This window comes from Cibotium barometz, chromosome 32, assembly GCF_041138505.1.
Source record: "Cibotium barometz isolate CiBa-2024 chromosome 32, ASM4113850v1, whole genome shotgun sequence".
Taxonomy (NCBI): Eukaryota; Viridiplantae; Streptophyta; class Polypodiopsida; order Cyatheales; family Cibotiaceae; genus Cibotium; species Cibotium barometz.
In genome coordinates this window covers 51,379,303-51,399,575 of record NC_141077.1, presented here as the reverse complement: position 1 = coordinate 51,399,575, position 20,273 = coordinate 51,379,303, and the positions used below count along the sequence as shown (strand labels likewise).

Here is a 20,273-nt window from a genome sequence, read left to right as displayed (position 1 = left end):
TAAAGGGAGGAATCAACAAAAGAAAGGGACGGCGGGTTCTAACAAGAACTCCAAGGATAACGACAAGGATTAAGACAAAGACAAAAGAAAAACTTCTAAAAACAAGGACATTGAGTGTCATTATTGTGGCAAGAAAGATCATAAATTGCCCCAATGTCACAAGAAGAAGCGGGATGAAGAAGCAAAGAACTCTTCCTCTACAGCAGTGTCTCATACCAAGAAGGATGATGGTATTCTTCTATTAGCACGTACTCGTCGTGTACTTGCTCTTGTGACTTCTCAATCATGGTCGTGGATTGTGGATAGCGGTGCTACTGCTCACATGACATCCCATCGAGATTGGTTCAAGGACTTCACTGCAAGGACAGGCAAGATCACTTTGGGTAATTCTTCTTTCGTACCAGTACATGGACATGGCACCATCCCCATCTTCCGCTCCTCCGAGGACAAGAGGTACTTCTCTAACGTTATGTACATTCCAAATTTGGCATTTAACCTTTTGTCAGTGAGTGCTCGTACAGCTCAGGGTGCGGAGGTGATCTTCTCTCGTTATGAGATTACCATTCGTGATAAGGAGACTGGTAGCATCTTGGCTCAGGGAGTCCAAGATAGTGGTCTGTACATGATGATGACTCTCCTCCTCCTCCAACGAGTTCGAGCAGATCTGTGCCTGGATGGTATTTTCAGACAGTTCGTGATTCTGGGTTACGTGAGCTTCCTTCTGCTCCTCTGCCTAGTTCTCTCAAGCGATCTTCCATAGTTTCTAGGAAACAAATTCATGAGAGCAACATGTTTGTTAACTATGCTCTTATGTCCTCTATCATTCATGGTCCTTCTGATCCCACTTCTATGGACGAGGCTCTTTCACATGAGCCTTGGCGTCGTGCTATGCAGGCAGAGCTGGATGCTATTGAACGGAATGGCACTTGGATTTTCGTGCCTAGGCCACTGCAACGTAAGGTGATTGGTGTGCGCTGGATCTTCAAATCGAAGTTCCAAGCTGATGGCAACTTGGACAAGCACAAGGCAGGTTGGTTGCCAATGGGTTATGCTCAATACCCTGGAGTCGACTTCGATGAGACCTTCGCTCTGATAGCCCGGATGACTACCATTCGCACCTTCACTATCATAGATGGCCCGTATTCGAGATAGACATCAAGTCGGATTTCCTGAATGGAGAGCTTACACAAGAGGTTTATGTTGATCAGCCGCCGGGATTTGTTGTTCTCGACAAATAGGATCAGGTGTACCGGCTAAAGAAAGCTTTATATGGTCTAAAGCAGGCTCCGCGAGCTTGGTACCAGCAGATTGATGAGTTCTTTCAGAAGCTTGGCCTATGCTGTTCTCATGCAGATTCGAACCTTTATATCCTCCTTGAGAGGGGGGTTGATTGTTATCATTGTGGTCTATGTTGATGACCTCATCTTTACAAGTTCTTATTCGGTGAGGATCCGTTCAGTCATGGATGCTTTGGAGACAGTTTGAGATGATGGATCTTGGCCTCTTGCATTATTTTCTTAGCTTTGAGATTTGGCAGACCCCGAAGGGAATTTTCTTCTCTCGACAGAAGTACACACAGGAGATACTTGACAGATTTCAGACGATTGGATGCAAACCAATATCTTCTCCTATGGATACTAGTGAGAAGCTTTCTCTTCTTGATGCTTCTCCAGGGATTGATCAGGGAGAGTATCGGGTTCTCGTCGGTTGTTTGGTTTGGTTGACCTACTCTCGATTGGACGTGTGTTTCACAGTTAGCTTATTGAGTTTTTTCTCATCCAAACCCCATCAGCAGCATTGGCGGTGTGCTCTCAGAGTTCTTCGGTACTTGCGTGGCACTCCGGAGTTTGGCATCTTCTATGGCCAAGGATGCACTCTTCTTGGATGGTCTGATTCAGATTGGGCTAGAGATCCAGACACTCGACGTTCAACCACTGGTTGTGTTTTTTGACTTGGGACTAGAGCCATTTCATGGAGCAGTAAAAAGCAACCTACTATGGCGCTTTCCTCTACAGAGGCAGAGTATCGTGCGGTTTGTTATGCTGCATGTGAGGCGATTTGGTTGCGGAGATTATTGGAGGAGCTTGGTTATCCTCCTACCAGATCTACTCTTCTTTGGTGTGACAATCGGAGTTGCATTGCCATCGCCAAGAACCCTGTGTTTCATGCTCGTACGAAACACATTGAGATACAGTATCACTATGTTCGTGAACCTGTTCTTGCTGGAGATTTGCGTTTAGAGTATTGTCCTTCAGCGGGGAATGGAGCAGATTTGTTCACCAAGCCAGTTTCTAAGGCTTCCTTGGCTCCTCGTCTTCGGCTTCTCGGAGTATGTTCAACATCTGGTGCTGAGACGGGGTGTTAGTGTCAGAATATGCAGCGGAGATGAAGACAAAATCTGAGAACACAAGAGCAAATGCAGAAAATAGACAGCAATGGAGAGAGAGGCGTGTAACTCTACTCTGTATACACAAGAAGAATCCCGAATACAAGACTACAATGGCAAGGGGCTATGGGGCCATTTTATATGGCCCCAAACAAGCAGTCGGCCTGTAAAAAGGCAGCCAACAGGGACTGAAAACTCCACGACCAACAAAGTGCACCAGTCGTCAGCTGTATCAAGTCGGCCAGCAACTATGAGAGGTCGTGGACCTGAAGAATCAGTCGGCCAACTCACCGCCTTTTGAGGACGCTAATATATCATTTCATTTTTCATCTCTCTCTCTCTCTCTCTCTCTCTCTCTCTCTCTCTCTCTCTCTCTCTCTCTCTCTCTCTCTCTCTCTCTCTCTATTTTTTGCACATCATCTTGAATATTGTGCGTTATATTCGTCATTGATTGCTGAATTCGAGAATTGAAGTTACCGATTCTTCCACGAAGCTTAGGCATGTTACATTCAGATGGATGTTAAATCTCCTTTTCCGAATGGAGATTTAGAGGAGGAGGTATATGTTGAGCAACCTCCAAAATTTGAGATTCAGGCACACACAGATCATGTTTATTTATTGCAGAAGGCTCTATATAGTCTCAAACAGGCACCCCATGCTTGGTATCAAAAGATTGATGCCTTCTTGATTTCACTTGGCTTTGAGAGAGCTTATCCAGATTCAAACCTTTATGTCTTTCTCTCTAATGATGATATTTGCATCATTGTGCTATATGTGGATGATCTCATTCTTACAGGATTTGCTTCTCAGTTGGTCACTCATGTTCAGTCTCAGCTTTCACAACAGTTTGAGATGACTGATCTTGGATTACTTCATTACTTTCTTGGTCTTAAAGTATGGCACCGCGATGATTTCATTTTTATTTCTAAGGAGAAGTATGTGCGCGAATTGCTTTCTCTTTATGGTTTGACATATTGTACTCCGCTCTCTTGTCCCATGGATCCTACTTCCAAGCTTTCAAAGGAAGATGATTCTCCTTTGGCTGATTCTACTGAGTACCGGCAGTTGGTTGGTTCATTGCTCTACCTCAACAACACTCGTCCAGATATCTCTTATGCCTTGAGTATTCTCAATCAGTTCTACTCTGCGGCTCGACGGTCTCACTGGCAAGCTGCTTTGCAGGTTCTTCGATATCTTCGTGGCAAATCCAGTTATGGTATCACTTATTCCAGTTGTCACCATTTGGTCCCTTCACCAGTCTTGATCAATGTTTCACACACTGAGCAGAACCAAGGTGTGAACGGGGATTCTCCACAAAAGAAAGCTGAGCATTCACTGGCAAATTTTGGCCTAAAAGATGGCTACAGAGCATGAGCAACGTGGGATTTTCTTCATTAGTGTGACTTATAAGATCTATAAGTCAACACGTTCACACATTATTAAAATTTGGCGGGGCTTATTATTATTTTGGGCATGGATCCTTGGACATAAAGAGGCGCCTAGCACAAACTTGGGCAACAAGTTGGGAAAACGCTGAAAAACTGGTATTTTGGGCATATCAGCTACTTTTGGCAAAAAGGAAAAGCACAAGGCCAAGAGTAGGGCTGGTCGCCTATATGAAAGCAAGGTATGGGTAGGGCTACAATCGTCATCAACATATGCTCACATCTCTTCAGGTCGGCAGCAGCCCCTTCTCCTCTCAGCGTTGATCGTACAGCAGACTTTGGTGGTGTTTCATGCGCTAGCCGTTCAATATACATCCAACTTGCTTATTGCTCCCTCTTCTAAGAGCTGGCCGTACAACAGTCATATCTGGTGTTCTCCTGCGCTGGCCGTATAGTATACAACCGACTTGTTTTTCTGTCTGCTGGCCGTATTGACCTGACCGTACGGCAGCTATTGTTCTCTCTTTTCTTCCGTCTCTGAGCTGGCCGATAGCTGTATGCTGGTGTTCTTAATTGGTCGCCTAACAGTCGTGCTCTACTTATGCTAGCCACCTTCTAGTTGGCCGCCTGCTGGCTGTACTAACAGCGGTACAGCAGCTGTACTGAGCCGTAGTCATCCATACAGCAGCCGTACTCACCCACACGTGTGACACTAGCGGGTGGTTTCTCTCCCACAGTTCTGGCTGTGCAGTGGGCAGGATTTGGAACTATTTTCGGATCAGTTTAGGGCTGTTTTGCCTTTTGTATCTGGAGCAAGAGTCTGCTGACGTTTTGTGGGAAAATCCGGTGCAAGTCTACACCCGGCGCCCGCACCTTGGTTTCCTGTAAAAAGCTTCTATTTGAATAAAGTTGCTAGGGGGGGGGGGCCGTTCCAGCTCCGTGCAGTGTTTTTATATTGTTTATCTATGTTTCAAAGCTCTGTCTCGTATTTGAAGTGTCTGTCTATTGCTCCGAGTCCCCGATTTTGGTTACAGTGGTATCAAAGCTCAGCTTTTCCAAACTGATTGGAAAAGAGTAAAGATTTTGGGAAAGACTCGTAAGATTTTTCTCTTCATTTCGATACGATGGACAACACAGCACTGTTGGGATATGACATCAAAAACACTGTTTGAGCAAATGGCTGTAGGGTTCCAGAAGACTCTGGATGCCCAAAAGGAGTTTTATTCAAAGCAATTGGACAAGCTTCTCGGGAAGTTGGCCACACGAGAGTCCTTGTTATGTATTCTGCTTATTTTCTTTTTGCAGGTACTTAAAGCTACTTATGGATTTATGAATATTTGGGACACAGCCAAAGTTGTCGACTCGGGATATGAATAAAGTTTCACGTATTTGACTTCAGACCGTGGATCTAGATTGAAAACTTTAAATACCCGAGATTATGAAATATTACAGATTGGCAATGCATCTCCTATACTTGAAGAATATTTCAATGGTATCAAGCTTATCCAGTTGCCGACAACTGTTTTCTAAGACGAAGGGAATGTCACCATTTGGTCCCTTCACCAATCTTGATCAGTGTTTCACACACTGCGCAGAACCAAGGTGAGAACAGGGATTTTCCACAAAAGAAAGTTGAATTATTCACTGGCAAATTTGGCTTGAAAGATGGCTACAGAGCATGAGCAACGTGGGATTTTAATCATTAGTGTGACTTATAAGGTTTATAAGTCAACAGGTTCACACATTATTAAAATCTGGTCGAGCTAATTATTATTTTGGGCATGGATCCTTGGAAAGAAAGAGGCACCTAGCACAAACTTGGGCAACAAGTTGGGAAAAAGCTGAAAAGCTGGTATTTTGAGCATATCATCTACTTTTGGCAAAAAGGAAAAGCACAAGTAGGGCTAGTCACCTATATAAAAGCAAGGTAGGGGTAGGCTATGATCGTCGTCAATATACGCTCACATCTCTTCAGGTCGGCGGCGGCCCCTTATCCTCTCAGCGTTGATCGTACAACAGACTTTTGGTGGTGTTTCCTGCGCTTGCCGTTTAGTATACAATCGACTTGCTTATTGCTTCCCTCTTCTGAGCGCTAGCCATACAACAGTCGTATCTGGTGGTGTTCTCCTGCATTGGCCGTTCAATATAGAGCTGACTTGCTTTTCTGTCTCCTGGCCATATTGACCTGACCATACAACAACTATTGTTCTCTCTTTTCTTCTATCTCTGAGCTAGCCAATAGCCGTATGCTGGTGTTCTTGGTTGGTCGCCTAACAAACGTGCTCTACTTCTGCTGGCCGCCTTCTGGTTGGCCACCTACTGGCTGTAATAACAGCGGTATGGCAACTGTACTGATAGCCATACAGTCATCCATACAGCAGCCGTACTCACCCACACGTGTGACAGCAACGGGTGGTTTCTCTCCCACAATTTTGGCAGTGTAGCGGGCAAGATTTGGGGCTGTTTTCAAACGAGTTTTGGATAGTTTGTAGGGTTGTTTTGCCTTTTGTATCTGGAGTAAGAGTCTGCTATCGTTTTGTGAGAAAATCCCGTACAAGTCTGCACACCCGCACCTTGGTTTCTTGTAAAAAGCTTCTATCTGAATAAAGAAGTTCCTAAGGGGGGCTGGCCGTTCCGGCTCAGTGCGGTGTTTTTATATTGTTTATCTGTGTTTCAAAGCTCTGTCTGGTATTTGAAGTGTTTGTCTATTGCTCCGGGTCTCCAATTTTGGTTACACCAGTGGTTCTAATTTGGTGGTATTCACGGATGTTGATTGGGCTAGTTGTGTTGATTCTCGACGATCTAATTCTAGATATTGTTTTCTCCTTGGATCTAGAATGGTTTCTTGGAAGTCTCAAAAACAGAGGCTGTATTTATAAACTAGTATTGTTTGTGATATAAAGATAAACTTGACTTACAAATGGCATAGCTACATCATCTACTGAGGCTAAGTACAAATCCTACCTTCTCTCCACGACTGAAACTTTGTGAATTCATCATATTCTCGAACATTTATGCTGTGCATAAGATTCTCCTGTCACAATTTTCTCAAACTCCCAGAGTGCTATTGCTTTGGCACAGAACCCGGTGATTTGTGGTTGATCCACACATATCGAAGCGCATTATCATTTTGTTCGAGATTGGATCGAACTTGGTCTTCTTCGCTTGGTGTATTGCTCTACCAAGGACAACCTTGCAGACCTCTTCACCAAACCACTCCCTCGAGCTTCTTTGGAGGTCTTACTTCAACGTGCCGGCGTTGGTCCGTCCATCAAGCGCTGAAGAGGAGGTACTCGAAATATTGTTCATCCCCAGACGGACTCCCTACATGCTTGTATCTGGCCCATTTATGAGGCCCTGCACTGCATATTTTATCTACTATTTTTGCACCATTTTTAGGTGCCTTTTTTAGCATTTTTCAGCATTTTATGGTTTTTGGTCCAGGTCGGCCTGTAGGTTTGGGCTCTCTCATCGTGATCGTACAGCTCATGAGGACCTATATAAATACGTGCCTCATTCCCACATCATGAGGACCAGGTCTCTCACCCTAGCTGACCTTCCCACATCATTTCATCTCTGATTTTAGCCCTGACTTGTACACACCAGCACTCAAGGGCCTCCCTCATGCTGTACCTTCATTCATATTCAGGTTCTTGATGTCCTGTGCCATGGCCCATCATATGGATCATATATAGTCCAGTGGCTATGCTCATTGCTATGACATTGAACGCTCATCTCAAGTCATCCTTACTGTGTCTACATTGAACTTGTATTATCAGTTTGTTGCAATGATTGTTGGGTTGTGTGAATGTGTAACAGAGCATCACTATTTACATCTCCCCTTGCAAACAGGGCCAATGCGACAGCAAACACAACAGAGCTCTTTAATTAACACTGATATCCCCATTGGTGGCTGTAACACGTGGAAGCTCTGGGGGTCTTCTTTCAGCCCTAAACACTACTGAGAACATGCTGATGCAAAAACGCAAACAAAAGGGAGAGTAGAGAGAGAGAGAGAGAGAGAGAGAGAGATATGCTGGAAATTCAGTATATTCATATGGTACAAAAAGGTACCTACAATCTACAGCCAAAGGCTTCCTTCTTGAAAAGGTGTAAATCACCAAAACAGTCCTAAACTTGGACCCATTCCCTAGTGGAATGAATGACTCTATCCTTGAGCACATGTGCCCTTTTATAGCCCCTCTGGACAATTGGAGAACTGGCCGACTGCCGTCGGCCAGCTGACTGGACATTAAATTGAATATATTGATGCTCCTGCAGCTGACAATATCCCTGGTACAACCGACTCTCCTGTGTGCAGCTGACAGCTCGTCTTGCAGCCGACAGCCCCTTCATGCACAACAGCATCCTCTTCATGTCCTTCTCCTAGTCCACTACTACCACATCTGCACTTTATGCTCCAACTTCTGGTTCTTATCATCTTTTTCTGGCTGCCCCCTTCTGGACTAGCATCAGGATATGTCCATTGGGCAAACATGCACATGACATCCCCCTCTGCTAAACTTGATGACGGGATTCCAACCTATTCTTGGATGACTGTCATCATCCCATTCTTTTCCCGAAGTCCCTCTGTCATCCATCCATCTCTAGCAACCCTTTTCATTGAAAACCCGGCCCGGTCTCCAAAACCACTCTGACTCTAAATAATATCTATGCATCTGTTCCTTCCAATCCCCGATCCATTCTTGCCCTGACTCTGAACACTGTCTTGGTCTTCATTCCTGAGAAATGAGTTGTAACATGCGGAAGCTTCGGAGAAGAATCGGTAACTTCAATACTCAGAATTCAACACTTTTTTCGCGACGGAAATTAACGCACAAACTGAAAGGAGATGTGCAGAAAATAGAGAGAGAGGGAGGGAGAGATGGAGAGGACACAGTATTGGGTCCCAATTACCCTCTGTAGGGCCCCCACCACGGATGGTGTATCTGCTTTATTAGAATGATGTGAATCTGAAAAGAAAATACAGAATTCTTGACCTTTCTTGGCTGGGAAATCCCTGCCCTTGACCTTCAGTACTCCACCCCTTTGCTTAGCAACTCCCTTGGCTTGTCTAGCCCTTGATTTGCTTGAGCTCTTGGTGAATAATGAGATGATTGAATGGGATTGTGGGCAAGGCTATTTATACTACTCCTCATGAGCAGTCGGCCAGCATAAACCCAGGCGGCCAACCTTAAATGTCCCACGACTGCTGAAAATACAGCAATAAATGCTGAATTAAATCCATAAAATGCTGCGCATTATTCCTAACTGGCTGGGAGGTGAAGCGCCTGCTTCCAGAGTGCTGGGCACAGCCTTTGCCCACATTCCAAGGGCTGGGCAGCCTGTATGGGCTGCCCCATACTTGCCCTACAGCCATGTAAAGGCTGTAAACTCCTGGAATCTGCCTTATTCTTGCCCTAGGGCTGTCCTACAACCCCTCCATGGCTGGTGGGTTCAGCCTGGGCCTTCCTGGCCCTCATGGGGGTGGTTCCACACCATTCCCATGCCCACACTAAGATCCGGGGTAGCCCTATGGGCTGGCCCCTTGTTCTAAACACTAACTACTCAGTGATCTGGCATCCGGTACCATACCAAATACATAGAATCACTGACATCATTCTAGAGGAAGACTCACAGCGCGGACTGGCACTGTTTCATGTGCAGGACAGTGCACACCTGACCTTGGACTCATGTGCAGGACAATGCACACCTGACCTCGGACGACTGAGATGGATCCCTGGCTGACTCGTCCCGGACTGGGCTCACATGGGACCAGTTCACCATCCCAGGTCCTGCACCTTCTGTACAGAAATGTCTACGTGGCATCCAAGTGCAGGATGCACGTGACATGAGTCTGGCACTCACATCACCCCTTGGAGGATAATCCTCCCTTGGGACCGTTGCTTAAGAACCTATCTGGCTCACAGGACTACCATCCCCTTTGGCTTTGTGGAACACCACCGACAAACCTCCTGGGAGCTCTTCCCGATCTTGTGTTCCTTGCCTTGGGCTTCATACCCGTGCACTTTCCTGTACCTTGGACCTGTACACCATCATATAGGACTGAATCAGTGTTTAGCTTTGCTGAGCCTGATGCTCTGATACCAATGTAACACGCGGAAGCTCTGGGGGTCTTCTTTCAGCCCTAAACACTACTGAGAACATGCTGATGCAAAAACGCAGACAGAAGGGAGAGTAGAGAGAGAGAGAGAGAGAGATATGCTGGAAATTCAGTATATTCATATGGTACAAAAAGGTACCTACAATCTACAGCCAAAGGCTTCCTTCTTGAAAAGGTGTAAATCACCAAAACAGTCCTAAACTTGGACCCATTCCCTAGTGGAATGAATGACTCTATCCTTGAGCACATGCGCCCTTTTATAGCCCCTCTGGACAATTGGAGAACTAGCCGACTACTGTCGGCCAGCTGACTAGACATTAAATCGAATATATTGATGCTCCTGCAGCAGCTGACAATATCCCTGGTATAGAATTCCTCTTTTTGCATTTAATTATTTACATTCCAATGTCATGGGAATTCCTCTTTTCCCATCAATTATTTCTCATAAAATAAATTTATCTAAATTAAAATATCCATTATTTCGATATGCTAGAAATTTCTCTTTGCCCGTTTAAATGATGGAATTCCAAATGTCTTAAGAATTCCTCTTTTGACATTTAAATATTTCTCATAGATAAATAAATTTATCAAAAAATTCATCTTTGAATTTAAATAAATTATCCCATAATTTCAATATACTGGGAATTTCTCTTTTCCCATCCAATGATGGAATTCCAAATGTAATAGGAATTCCTCTTTTAACATTTAATTATTTCTCATAGATAAATAAATTTATCTAAAAATTCATCTTTTTCTGGCTGCCCCCTTCTGGACTAGCATCACGATATGTCCATGGGCAAACATGCACATGACATCCCCCTCTGCTAAACTTGATGACGGGATTCCAATCTGTTCTTGGATGACTGTCATCATCCCATTCTTTTCCCGAAGTCCCTCTCTCATCCATCCATCTCTGGCAACCCTTTTCACTGAAAACCCGGCCCGGTCTCCAGAACCACTCTGACTCTAAATAATATCTATGCATCTGTTCCTTCCAGTCCCCAATCCATTCCTGCCCTGACTCTGAACACTGTCTTGGTCTTCATTCCTGAGAAATGAGTCTGGCACTCTCACATCACCCCTTGGAGGATAATCCTCCCTTGGGACCGTTGCCCGAGAACCTATCTGGCTCACAAGACTGACATCCTTTGGCTCACAGGACTAACACCCTTTGGCTTTGTGGAACACCACCAACAAACCTCCGAGGAGCTCTTCCCGATCTTGTGTTCCTTGCCTTGGGCTTTGTACCCATGCACTTTCCTGTACCTTGGACATGTACACCATCATATAGGACTGAATCAGTGTTTAGCTTTGCTGAGCCTGATGCTCTGATACCAATGTAATACGCGGAAGCTCTGGGGGTCTTCTTTCAGCCCTAAACACTACTGAGAACATGCTGATGCAAAAACGCAGACAAAAGGGAGAGTAGAGAGAGAGAGATATGCTGGAAATTCAGTATATTCATATGGTATAAAAAGGTACCTACAATCTACAACCAAAGACTGCCTTCTTGAAAAGGTGTAAATCACCAAAACAGTCCTAAACTTGGACCCATTCCCTAGTGGAATGAATGACTCTATCCTTGAGCACATGTGCCCTTTTATAGCCCCTTTGGACACTTGGAGAACTGGCCGACTGCTGTCGGCCAACTGACTCGACATTAAATCGAATATATTGATGCTCCTGCAGCAACAGTACCCCTAGTACAACCGACTCTCCTGTGTGCAACCGACAGCTCCTGTCCTTGCAGCCGTCACCCCTTTATGCACGACAGCATCCTCTTCCATAGTAACAGGGGACGGAGGGCCGAGACGCGGAAACGCCGTCCCAAATCGACGATTCGTTCCGGCATGGCCTGGGGACGGAGGGGACGCCTCGGGCAAATGCGTCACAAGGGGACGCCATCCCACGAACAGCGGAACGGGACGGGCAGGTCAGGGACGGGACTGGAACGGAACGCCGTTTTTTTTCGCTGTTTTTTTGCGCCATTTTTTTTGCTTTTTTCCTGCCATTTTTTCGCTTTTTTTGTCGTTTTTTTTTTCGCATCTGCCCTTTGCTTCTGCCCGTTGCTTTCCTCCCGTTGGTGGCTGGCAGCTGCTCGTTGCTTTCCTCACACTGGCTGGCCTAGCTGCCATCACCCGTGACCTGAGCCTATAAGGCTTGTGCTGAGTGCTCTCCTCTCTCTCTCTCTCCCACTCTCTCACTCTTGGCCAGCCGCCCCACTCTAGAGCTTAAGGCTTAAGCAACAAGCGCTCTAGCCTCTCTCTCTCTCTCTCTCTCTCTCTCTCTCTCTCTCTCTCCCCCAGTGCCCAGGGCCAGGCCCCACACCCTCACTCTCTCCCACTCCCTCTCCCACGGGCCACTCTCTCTCTCTCTCTCTTCCACTCCCTCACTCTCTCTCTCGAGTCTCAACCCGCAAGCTTTCTCTAGGCTCTAGCCTCTCCCACTCCCTCTCTCTCTCTCTCTCTCTCTCTCTCTCTCTCTCTCTCTCTCTCTCTCTCTCTCTCTCTCTCAACTTTCACCCTCTCTCATGGCATCTTCTTCACAAGCAACCAACCTTCGGCTCCGCACGTCATGGTGGTGCTAGAAGAACCGATGGTTGGTCATGGTGGGAAGAGGTTAATGCCAACCGCCCTGGAAGTGGAGGAGGTTCACACCCGTGGTCTTGCAAGCTTTGCCCCTATAGGCGGACGAGTGGGTCAGACAAAGTGAGAGCCCACCTTATGCATGAGTCCGGGCACGAGGTTCGATTTTGCACAGGAATCACATCGGAGAAGAGAAGGGAGCTTCTTGAGCGCATTGGTCTGTTTCAGGGTCAGGGGGTGCATCTACCACATCTACACCACGGCCACATGGTGTAGGTTCCTTTGCGATGCCCACACCGGCGCGGCGACAGAGTACACTTGAGGGAAGTTGGGATCCTAAGAAGGAAGAGGTTGATAAAGCTGTGGCTCGTTTCTTCTTCCATGACCATATTGCTTTCCATACTGCTAGGTAAGCCTTGAAAGTTGACTCTTCCCTCTTAACATGATTTTTCTAAGTTTCATTCTTGAAAGTTCACTTGTTTCTTTTTGTAATCAGATCCGAGTACTTCAAGGCTATGGTGAAGAGGATTGGGGAGTATGGTCCAAACTACACCCCCCCATCATCAGAGTCTCTGCGCACCACATTGCTCGACAAGGAGAAGCGCCTTGTCGAGCAAGCTGCAGAGAACACAAAGCGGCTATGGGCAAAGAATGGAGTGTCACTCATTGCAGATGGATGGAGTGGCACGAAAGCGGTCCATCCATGGTCTCATTGCATATTCCCATGGCGAGATGTACTTTATTGCTTCACATGATGCCTCAAGGACAGGGAAGAGTGCAAACATGCTTGCAGCAGAGTGGGCAAGTGGCATTGAGCTCATGGGCCCGGAATGTGTGGTGGGTTTTGTTGCAGAGATGGCAAGGCTGCAAATAGGGCAGCTGGAGCTATTATTGAGAGCATGTATCCACACATGACTGTGTCATATTGTATGGCACATTGTTTGAACAATCTTTTAAAGGATATTGGAAAGAAGTCATGGATTGAGCCAATCATTCAGGAGGCCAATCAAATGGTCACATTTGTCTTGAACCACCAGTTCCTCCGCCACGAGTTCTCCAAGAAATCAAGGCTCTCACTTCTCAAATACTCAGACACCCGATTTGCCTTCGACTTCTTGATGCTGGCCCGCTTGAGGGAGTGCAGTGGTGCATTGAGGCAGCTCTTCAGCGATGAGTTCACCACTTCTGCATTGGCTTCAACAGCCATAGGCATATTATGCAGGGAGCATGCAGAGAACACTTCCTTTTGGGAGGATGTGAAACGCATTGATGCTATGGTGAGGCCTATTGTCCACTTGTTGAGGCTTGTAGATACTATGCAGCCATGCATCGGGAAGGTGTATGAGGCAATGGATAGACTGATAGAGAAGTTGCAAGAGTTAGAGCCCAATGAGGACAGATACGAGGAGATTCGTTCCTTATGTGTGACGAGGGGGAACTACTATGCCTCTCCAATGCATGCAGCTGCATATATGGTGGACCCTGAGTTTCAGGGTAATGGACAGGAGGGTGACAAAGAGGTCAGTGATGGTTGGAGGCGTATCTTGGATCGTCTAGTGCCAGATGGAGACATTAGGCGCAAAAACAGAGACCAGCTTGCTGCATACAAGCCCTTTCGTGGTGTTTTTGGTTGTGCAGATGCACAAGACGATAGGTTGAAGGTTGGGGCTGCTTTGTGGTGGGAAGACTATGGTTCAGATGGGCCTGAGCTGCAACACTTGGCTGTCCGCATTCTCAGCCAAGCTGTAAGCTCCTCTTGTTTGGAGCAGCTTCCGCCTTGGTGTAGAAAAGGCCAATGATCTTGTCTTTGTAAGCGCAAACTTCCGAATGCTTTGCAAGGGTGCGACTGCAAAGGCAGATCCCTTTACTCAGTGGGAGATGGAGCAAGAGGAGGAAAATGAACAGGTGGAGACACAACAGAGCCCAAAGGATGATGCCACTACCTTTCAGAATGGTCATGTAGGCAGCCATGATCATAACGCCAATACTTCTCACGCTCCAGCCTCCAATTGAGCATTGCAGCCTCTATGATTTATCATTTAGCTATGTTTCATTGTTTTTACTTTTACTTTTGAGTCTTGACTCAGCTATGTTTCATTGTTTTTACTTTTGAGTCTTGACTTAGCACCTTATGTGCATTGTAGACACTAGTCTTTTGTTATTTGATAGTGATCATCATTCCATGCTTATATATTGGTTTGAACTTTGTCGGTGTACTTAAGTCTTATTAGTGCCTGTTCGGTGTTTGCGCCACGTATTGCACATTTAAAGTGATGCCTTGAATGTTCAAAGTGTAAAAACATAAATGTTATTTTATTTAGTGTGCTTGTAGTCAATAAATTGCATATTCCATATGCCGTCCCCGTCCCCCCGTCCCCGTTCCCTGCCTTTTGCCGTCCCCGTCCCCGTCCCCGTTCCCCATCCCATGTTACTATGTCCTCTTCATGTCCTTCTCCTAGTCCACTACTACCACATCTGCACTTTATGCTCCAACTTCTTGTTCTTATCATCTTTTTCTGGCTGCCCCCTTCTAGACTAGCATCAAGATATGTCCATGGGCAAACATGCACATGACAGTGGCATGCAAGATTCCACTATGACAGCCCAAGGCCTCAGACCAATCTATGAGTAATTAGCATTATGTAAGAAGATAACTCTTCTTTTTGCCTTTAACTCCTTAGAGCAGAATCATAGAAGATAACTCCTTATGTAAGAAGATAACTCTTCTTTTTTGCCTTTAACTCCTTAGAGCAGAATCATAGAAGTCATATAACTTAATTATAAATTTTAAACTACAAGCCAGCCAGAAAATATAAGAGAAAAATATAAAATCATAAGTATGTAGGCACCATACGCATAGCTCGAGAGTGTCCCCCGATATGTTTCATTTACTTGGCGACACTTGGCCCAATGCTTCACCATGAAAGCTAGTTGCCGCAATCGCACATCAATCTGAGCATAATCATGTAAAAGCTTTGTATTCACAACAGCAAGCATATTGTTAACACAGACGTCACAAGATATGCCGGTTGTTGGATCTGAGTACTTCACAATGGGAACTCTAGCATGAGTTAATGCCTGCAAAAAAAAAAACAGTCAAAAATTTACTCAACAGCAAAAAAAGATTGAGGACCTTCACAGATGTAACCAGCATGGGCACCAGGACTCCTGGATGTTGCCCATCCAAGGCAACAAGCCAACGGCCATGCTTATCACAGATTTTTGTTGGGTAGGTATATCTGTGAAGGCCTAAATTATCTATTGGCCTGCACCAATGATGTAATCATCAACAACACCATCATCAAATAGAAAAAAATGAACCTGAACATTTTGCATATGGTTCTCTTTAAGGACGTCTGCTAATGTGCGAACCAACTCTGATCTGCTTGAACTTTCACCATCAATGGAAAGGCAAACATCAATGTCACTGTTGCACACTCCAAATGCATTGGCACAAGACCCAAATAGATAAAGACGAGCCTCAGGCCAGATTCCTGAGACAAGTTCGTCCAGAATCGAAAGAAGTTGCTTCCTCCTTCGCTCCTCATCTACAGGAGGTATCAACGTTTGGAAAATGGAGAGAAACTCACTAGTACATTTTTCCATGTCACGGCGATTCAGTACATCTCTTCTATTGAATTTTATCAACCGAGCAACCCTATCGTCAAGTTGCCTGACATCAGAGTTTGGATCCTGTATATCCCAAGAAAACATTATTAGTGTGCAGGTGCTCATTAGGCAGTCATTGGCATTTGTCTGCTTCAGAGAGTCTTATAATTTTACCTGAGGGATAAGAGAACCCGTGAACTCGTGTCTGATTCCAAATTCCTCTTCTGCTTCATTGTCCTTTTCAAATTCTAAAAACCTGATGGAATCCAATATTGTTTCCCCTTTCTCTGCATTGGCAGCATTTTTACAGCCCCCATCTGTCTTAGGGAGTTCAACATCTAATGCCACCATCACTGACTCAACTTTGTCAATGGGTGCAGTGTGCAGAGCCTGCTTTGATTGCTCTGTGGCTGAGCTAGGTGCAGAGTCCACCTTGGTACCAGATGGAAGTCCTGCAAGGCCCTGCTGAAGTGGCAACTTATTTCTTATTCTACTGTTCTTCTTCACAGAATCCTTGGACTTGGTGATGCCTGAATCTGGGCTCTGCCATTGTGTGTAACTTGCAGCATTTGACTGCTTCAATCTCCATTCCTGAGCTTGTCCTCTTCGTTTCCTTAGATCGTCATTTGTCTTGCTAGATAGTTCTTCTGGAGTTTCTGCCAATTCCATTCCACTCACAACATCCTCATCGTTTTTATCTTTCGTCACAACAACCCAGTGCCCGGAACTAGTCCTGTCGTGTCCCTTTCTTAATCCATCCTGAACTTTCTGAGGCCCTTTGGGTCTTGGCTTAATTTGAGTTCCATGTGTGCCCTCGCAATCAAAAACCTTAGCCAAGCTCTCCTTAGCATTCAGAAGACTGGTGTCAAAATTTGGTTTTTGCTGACTGGCAGATGGATTTGCTGCACCCTGAGGTGCATTGGCAACACCATATATGGGTAAAGCAGACTCTTTTGACAATTGCACTACACCGTCCATAACAAGAGAAGGCGAACTCCCAGACATATCGGAATTTTTTGCATGAACAGGCCTCAACACACTTTGCTGACGGACACTAGAACCGACACTTACAGCTGGCTCCAGGCTTGCTTTCAAATCACGAGAAACATGCTCCTCTTCTCGCTTCATAGGACCAATGGGGCCATGGCCCTTCGCAAGGTTTCCTTTCAAGGCCTGAGTTGAGGAAAGAACTCCTGCAGACTCGTCTGGAAGGAAGGATTTCTCAAAAAGAGATGGATTTGACAAGGATAACCCTGTAAATGAGACACATTCTTTACCACTGGGCTGTTGAGCAATCTCCACTCCAATGGAGCCAAACTGGGTAAATATTTGCGGTTTCTGCAGAGTCAAAACTTGCTCGTTCCCTGACGAAGACTCTACCATTTTGTGAGCCGGGAGAAGAGGGTTAGGGTAAGCCATATCCTGCGGGTTTGCTATCCCAGTATGGGAAAAATGTTTAGGGTTTTCTGATCCAGCATGTGCCAAACTGCAAGCCATATCCTGCAGCCTGTTAGGGTTAAGTAGTCCTGTATGCGCAAAAGCGGGAGGGGAAACACACACATAAGGGTTATGATCTACGACTAGAAACTGCGCGTATGGATATGGCCTGAAGAACTGGTTCGGTGCTGGACGGAAAAGGGGATCCAAGGGGGAGGGCAAGAAATGATCCGGCAGAGGGGGCCGAATTGCAGCAGGAAAGAGAGGAGAGGGGGATACTGACAAACGAAGATGATGATGATGATGATGATGCTCTTGCAGTGGCAGAAAACCTCTTCCGTTGTTATTGCCGTTGATGATGGTACTGACCTCGGCAAGGCGATGGCTAGGTCCCATGGCGGCAACCGCAGGGTCCTGCTGAAGATGGCATCTCGCCTGCTCTTCTTCGATTGCGGCAGCTTCCAAGGAAGACGCTCTGCTGAAAGTGCCGCTGCTACCACTGTGGTGGCGGCTGCTGTTGACGTCGCCATCGCTGTAGCTGCTGTGGTTGCTTCTGCTGCTGCCATCAGCATCGCTAGGGTAATCAGGGCTGCGTCCTTGCTGCAGCAAATGAAGAAGGTACTCTCCGCCACTGCCGGATGGTGGTGATGCTGCTGGAGGAGGAGGAAGGGGAGGCTGAGGGAGCTTCTGCAGAGAAGGTCGAGAGGACGGGCTCGCCATGAAATGAGCTTCTGCAGGGTTAAAATAGGGTTAGCGATGGGGAGGCATCGCAGAGCGTGGGTAAGCAGGACAAAGGAAAGAGAAAGAAACCATAGCCAGTTTAATAGCATCAAATTTTTTACCTTGAGTAGCCTACCATCCTTGCGAAAAAGCATGAAAGGAGAGAAAATGTAAATAATATAAATTATCAAAATTTCTTGAAATAACAAGCTCTCTAAAAATAGCTCAAAAAGCTTTGCTTCAAAAGCTCTCTCAACTACATTCTTCTGGTACACTATAGTGCCCTATTACCATTGAATTGGGTGTGTGTGCGGCCTCTCGCCCCACAAAAGCTCATGCATGGGCTGCAAATCGGCCATGCAAGCGAACTCCTTTATATAGTTGGTTTAGTTTCACTTCTGACAATTCATCACGATTGAGCTCGAGAAAAGATCGGCAAAGCTTTAGGTGGCAAATTTGTAGCAATGGCTCCCTCTATGCACCCCCTGTGTGACCACGCTCATGGAGTCTAACCTTGTTAAGAAGCTAGCTCTGGGACTGTGAAGGTGGATGTTATTCCTCAAAAGTTCATCCTGCCTGAAGAGCATAAACATGCTTTTGCCCCCACTAGGTCTAGTGACAAGATCCTAGCCATGGCCAGCCTAAAGGGTGACAAAAGAGCGGGCACTCTTGCTCTCATGCACGAGGCTTGTGTCTTCAGGTAATCGTCTCTTGACCACTTTGTACCTACTGGGGATTATATGCATTGTTTTAGGATTGTAAAAATTAGCAAAACAATAAGGAAGTTGCTCATTTATTAGGGCGAATGATGATGGTGTAGGGATGTGATTAGCATATACACCGTGGAGATGAAGGGTTTGGCGGAGAGGTTACTAGAGTGTTTGTTGATCAATCTAAGGCTTCCACCCAACTACATCAACGAGGGCTGCATCAGGACCTTCTCATCAACCACTACCCTCCTTGCCCCAGCCCGGAGGCCATGAGGGCTAACAAGCACACTGACTTGGGGGTGGTCACCTGCCTCTAGCAATTAGAGGATGTGGTGAGCTATAAGTGCTCAAAGATGGTGAGTGGTACCCTGTGAAGCCTCTCCCTTGGGAGTACATCATCAATGTAGCAGACATGGTGGAGGTAACGCTTGTACAAACTTGTAATGCAAAATCTGCTCTTACATGCTGGGTGTGTCGCAGGTTTTGAGCAATGGCATTTACGAGAGCATTTAGCACAAGGCTATGGTGAACACCAACAGGAGATGTGTATCCATCGTCGCTTTTTTATGACCTGCACCCAGAGGCTGTTGTGAACCCGACTCCACAACTTATCAAAGCTGACCGCCCTGCCCTCTCTTCCATCTGCTTCTATGACCACGCCATTCTATGACCACGCCATGAAGCTTACCATTGAAATTGACAAAATTGGAGAGAAGGTTGTGAATTGATCCACATGCATTTCAACAATAAAACCCCCTTCCCTAACCTTGGAGGTGCGCAGCTAATTGTTTCTTACATACATACTATTACCATCTTGTATATGTGACTAGCTATAAGAAAGCAACTCATAGCATAAGCTCATCGCCACCTACAACACCTCTTCTTCTCCGCATACGAATCAAGCAGATATTAATCCAAAATCGCCATAGCGAGCAGCAAGACTCTCTTTTAAACAATATCAATTCTCACCCCTTCTCTTTTGGCAGCTAACTCTTTAGACCCTAATGCTCGTGAATTTATCCCCATCGCCCCTTCTTCCTCCTCTCCTTCCTACTCAGCTCTTCGTCTGCAAAAAAATGCAAACTAGAATGGTTTGTCTCAAGGAGTTATGGGGAGAGGTAGAGGGGCAACTATAGCATTGTTGGGTACTCGTAAAACCAAAGAGTCGTGCCACCATTAGATGGCTCATATATTAATCTACTCATGCTTCCACCAGGCCTTCCCAAGAATCTATATAAAGAAAGATCTAGCTCTAGTCGAAAGCAATCCTTTTGCACCCTTCTTGGACAGGGTACCCAAACGTTACTTTAGAGGACT

General features: G+C 45.8%; 1 protein-coding gene and 1 pseudogene across 2 annotated transcripts in view; one reads left to right on the top strand and one right to left on the bottom strand.

Moving 5' to 3' along the window:
- Positions 1-18,382, bottom strand: part of LOC147620319 (Nucleotidyltransferase family protein) — a 32,420-nt gene extending 14,038 nt beyond the window's left edge. Inside the window, exons 1-3 of one of the 2 annotated variants that reach the window (XR_015261772.1) lie at positions 16,264-18,382; positions 15,802-16,173; positions 15,330-15,558 (exon numbers count right to left, since the gene is read on the bottom strand). Coding sequence is in view for 1 of the 2 variants with exons in the window: in XM_086772514.1 (XP_086628640.1) it covers positions 15,335-15,558; positions 15,802-16,173; positions 16,264-18,246 (2,579 nt within the window). In the remaining variant the exon portion in view is untranslated. The remainder of the gene's footprint in view (positions 1-15,329; positions 15,559-15,801; positions 16,174-16,263) is intronic. The other variant, XM_086772514.1, reaches the window with a different exon arrangement.
- A 496-nt stretch (positions 18,383-18,878) lies between these two features.
- On the top strand, positions 18,879-19,684 carry LOC147620318 (protopine O-dealkylase-like; annotated as a pseudogene).
- The last annotated feature ends 589 nt before the right edge of the window (positions 19,685-20,273 follow it).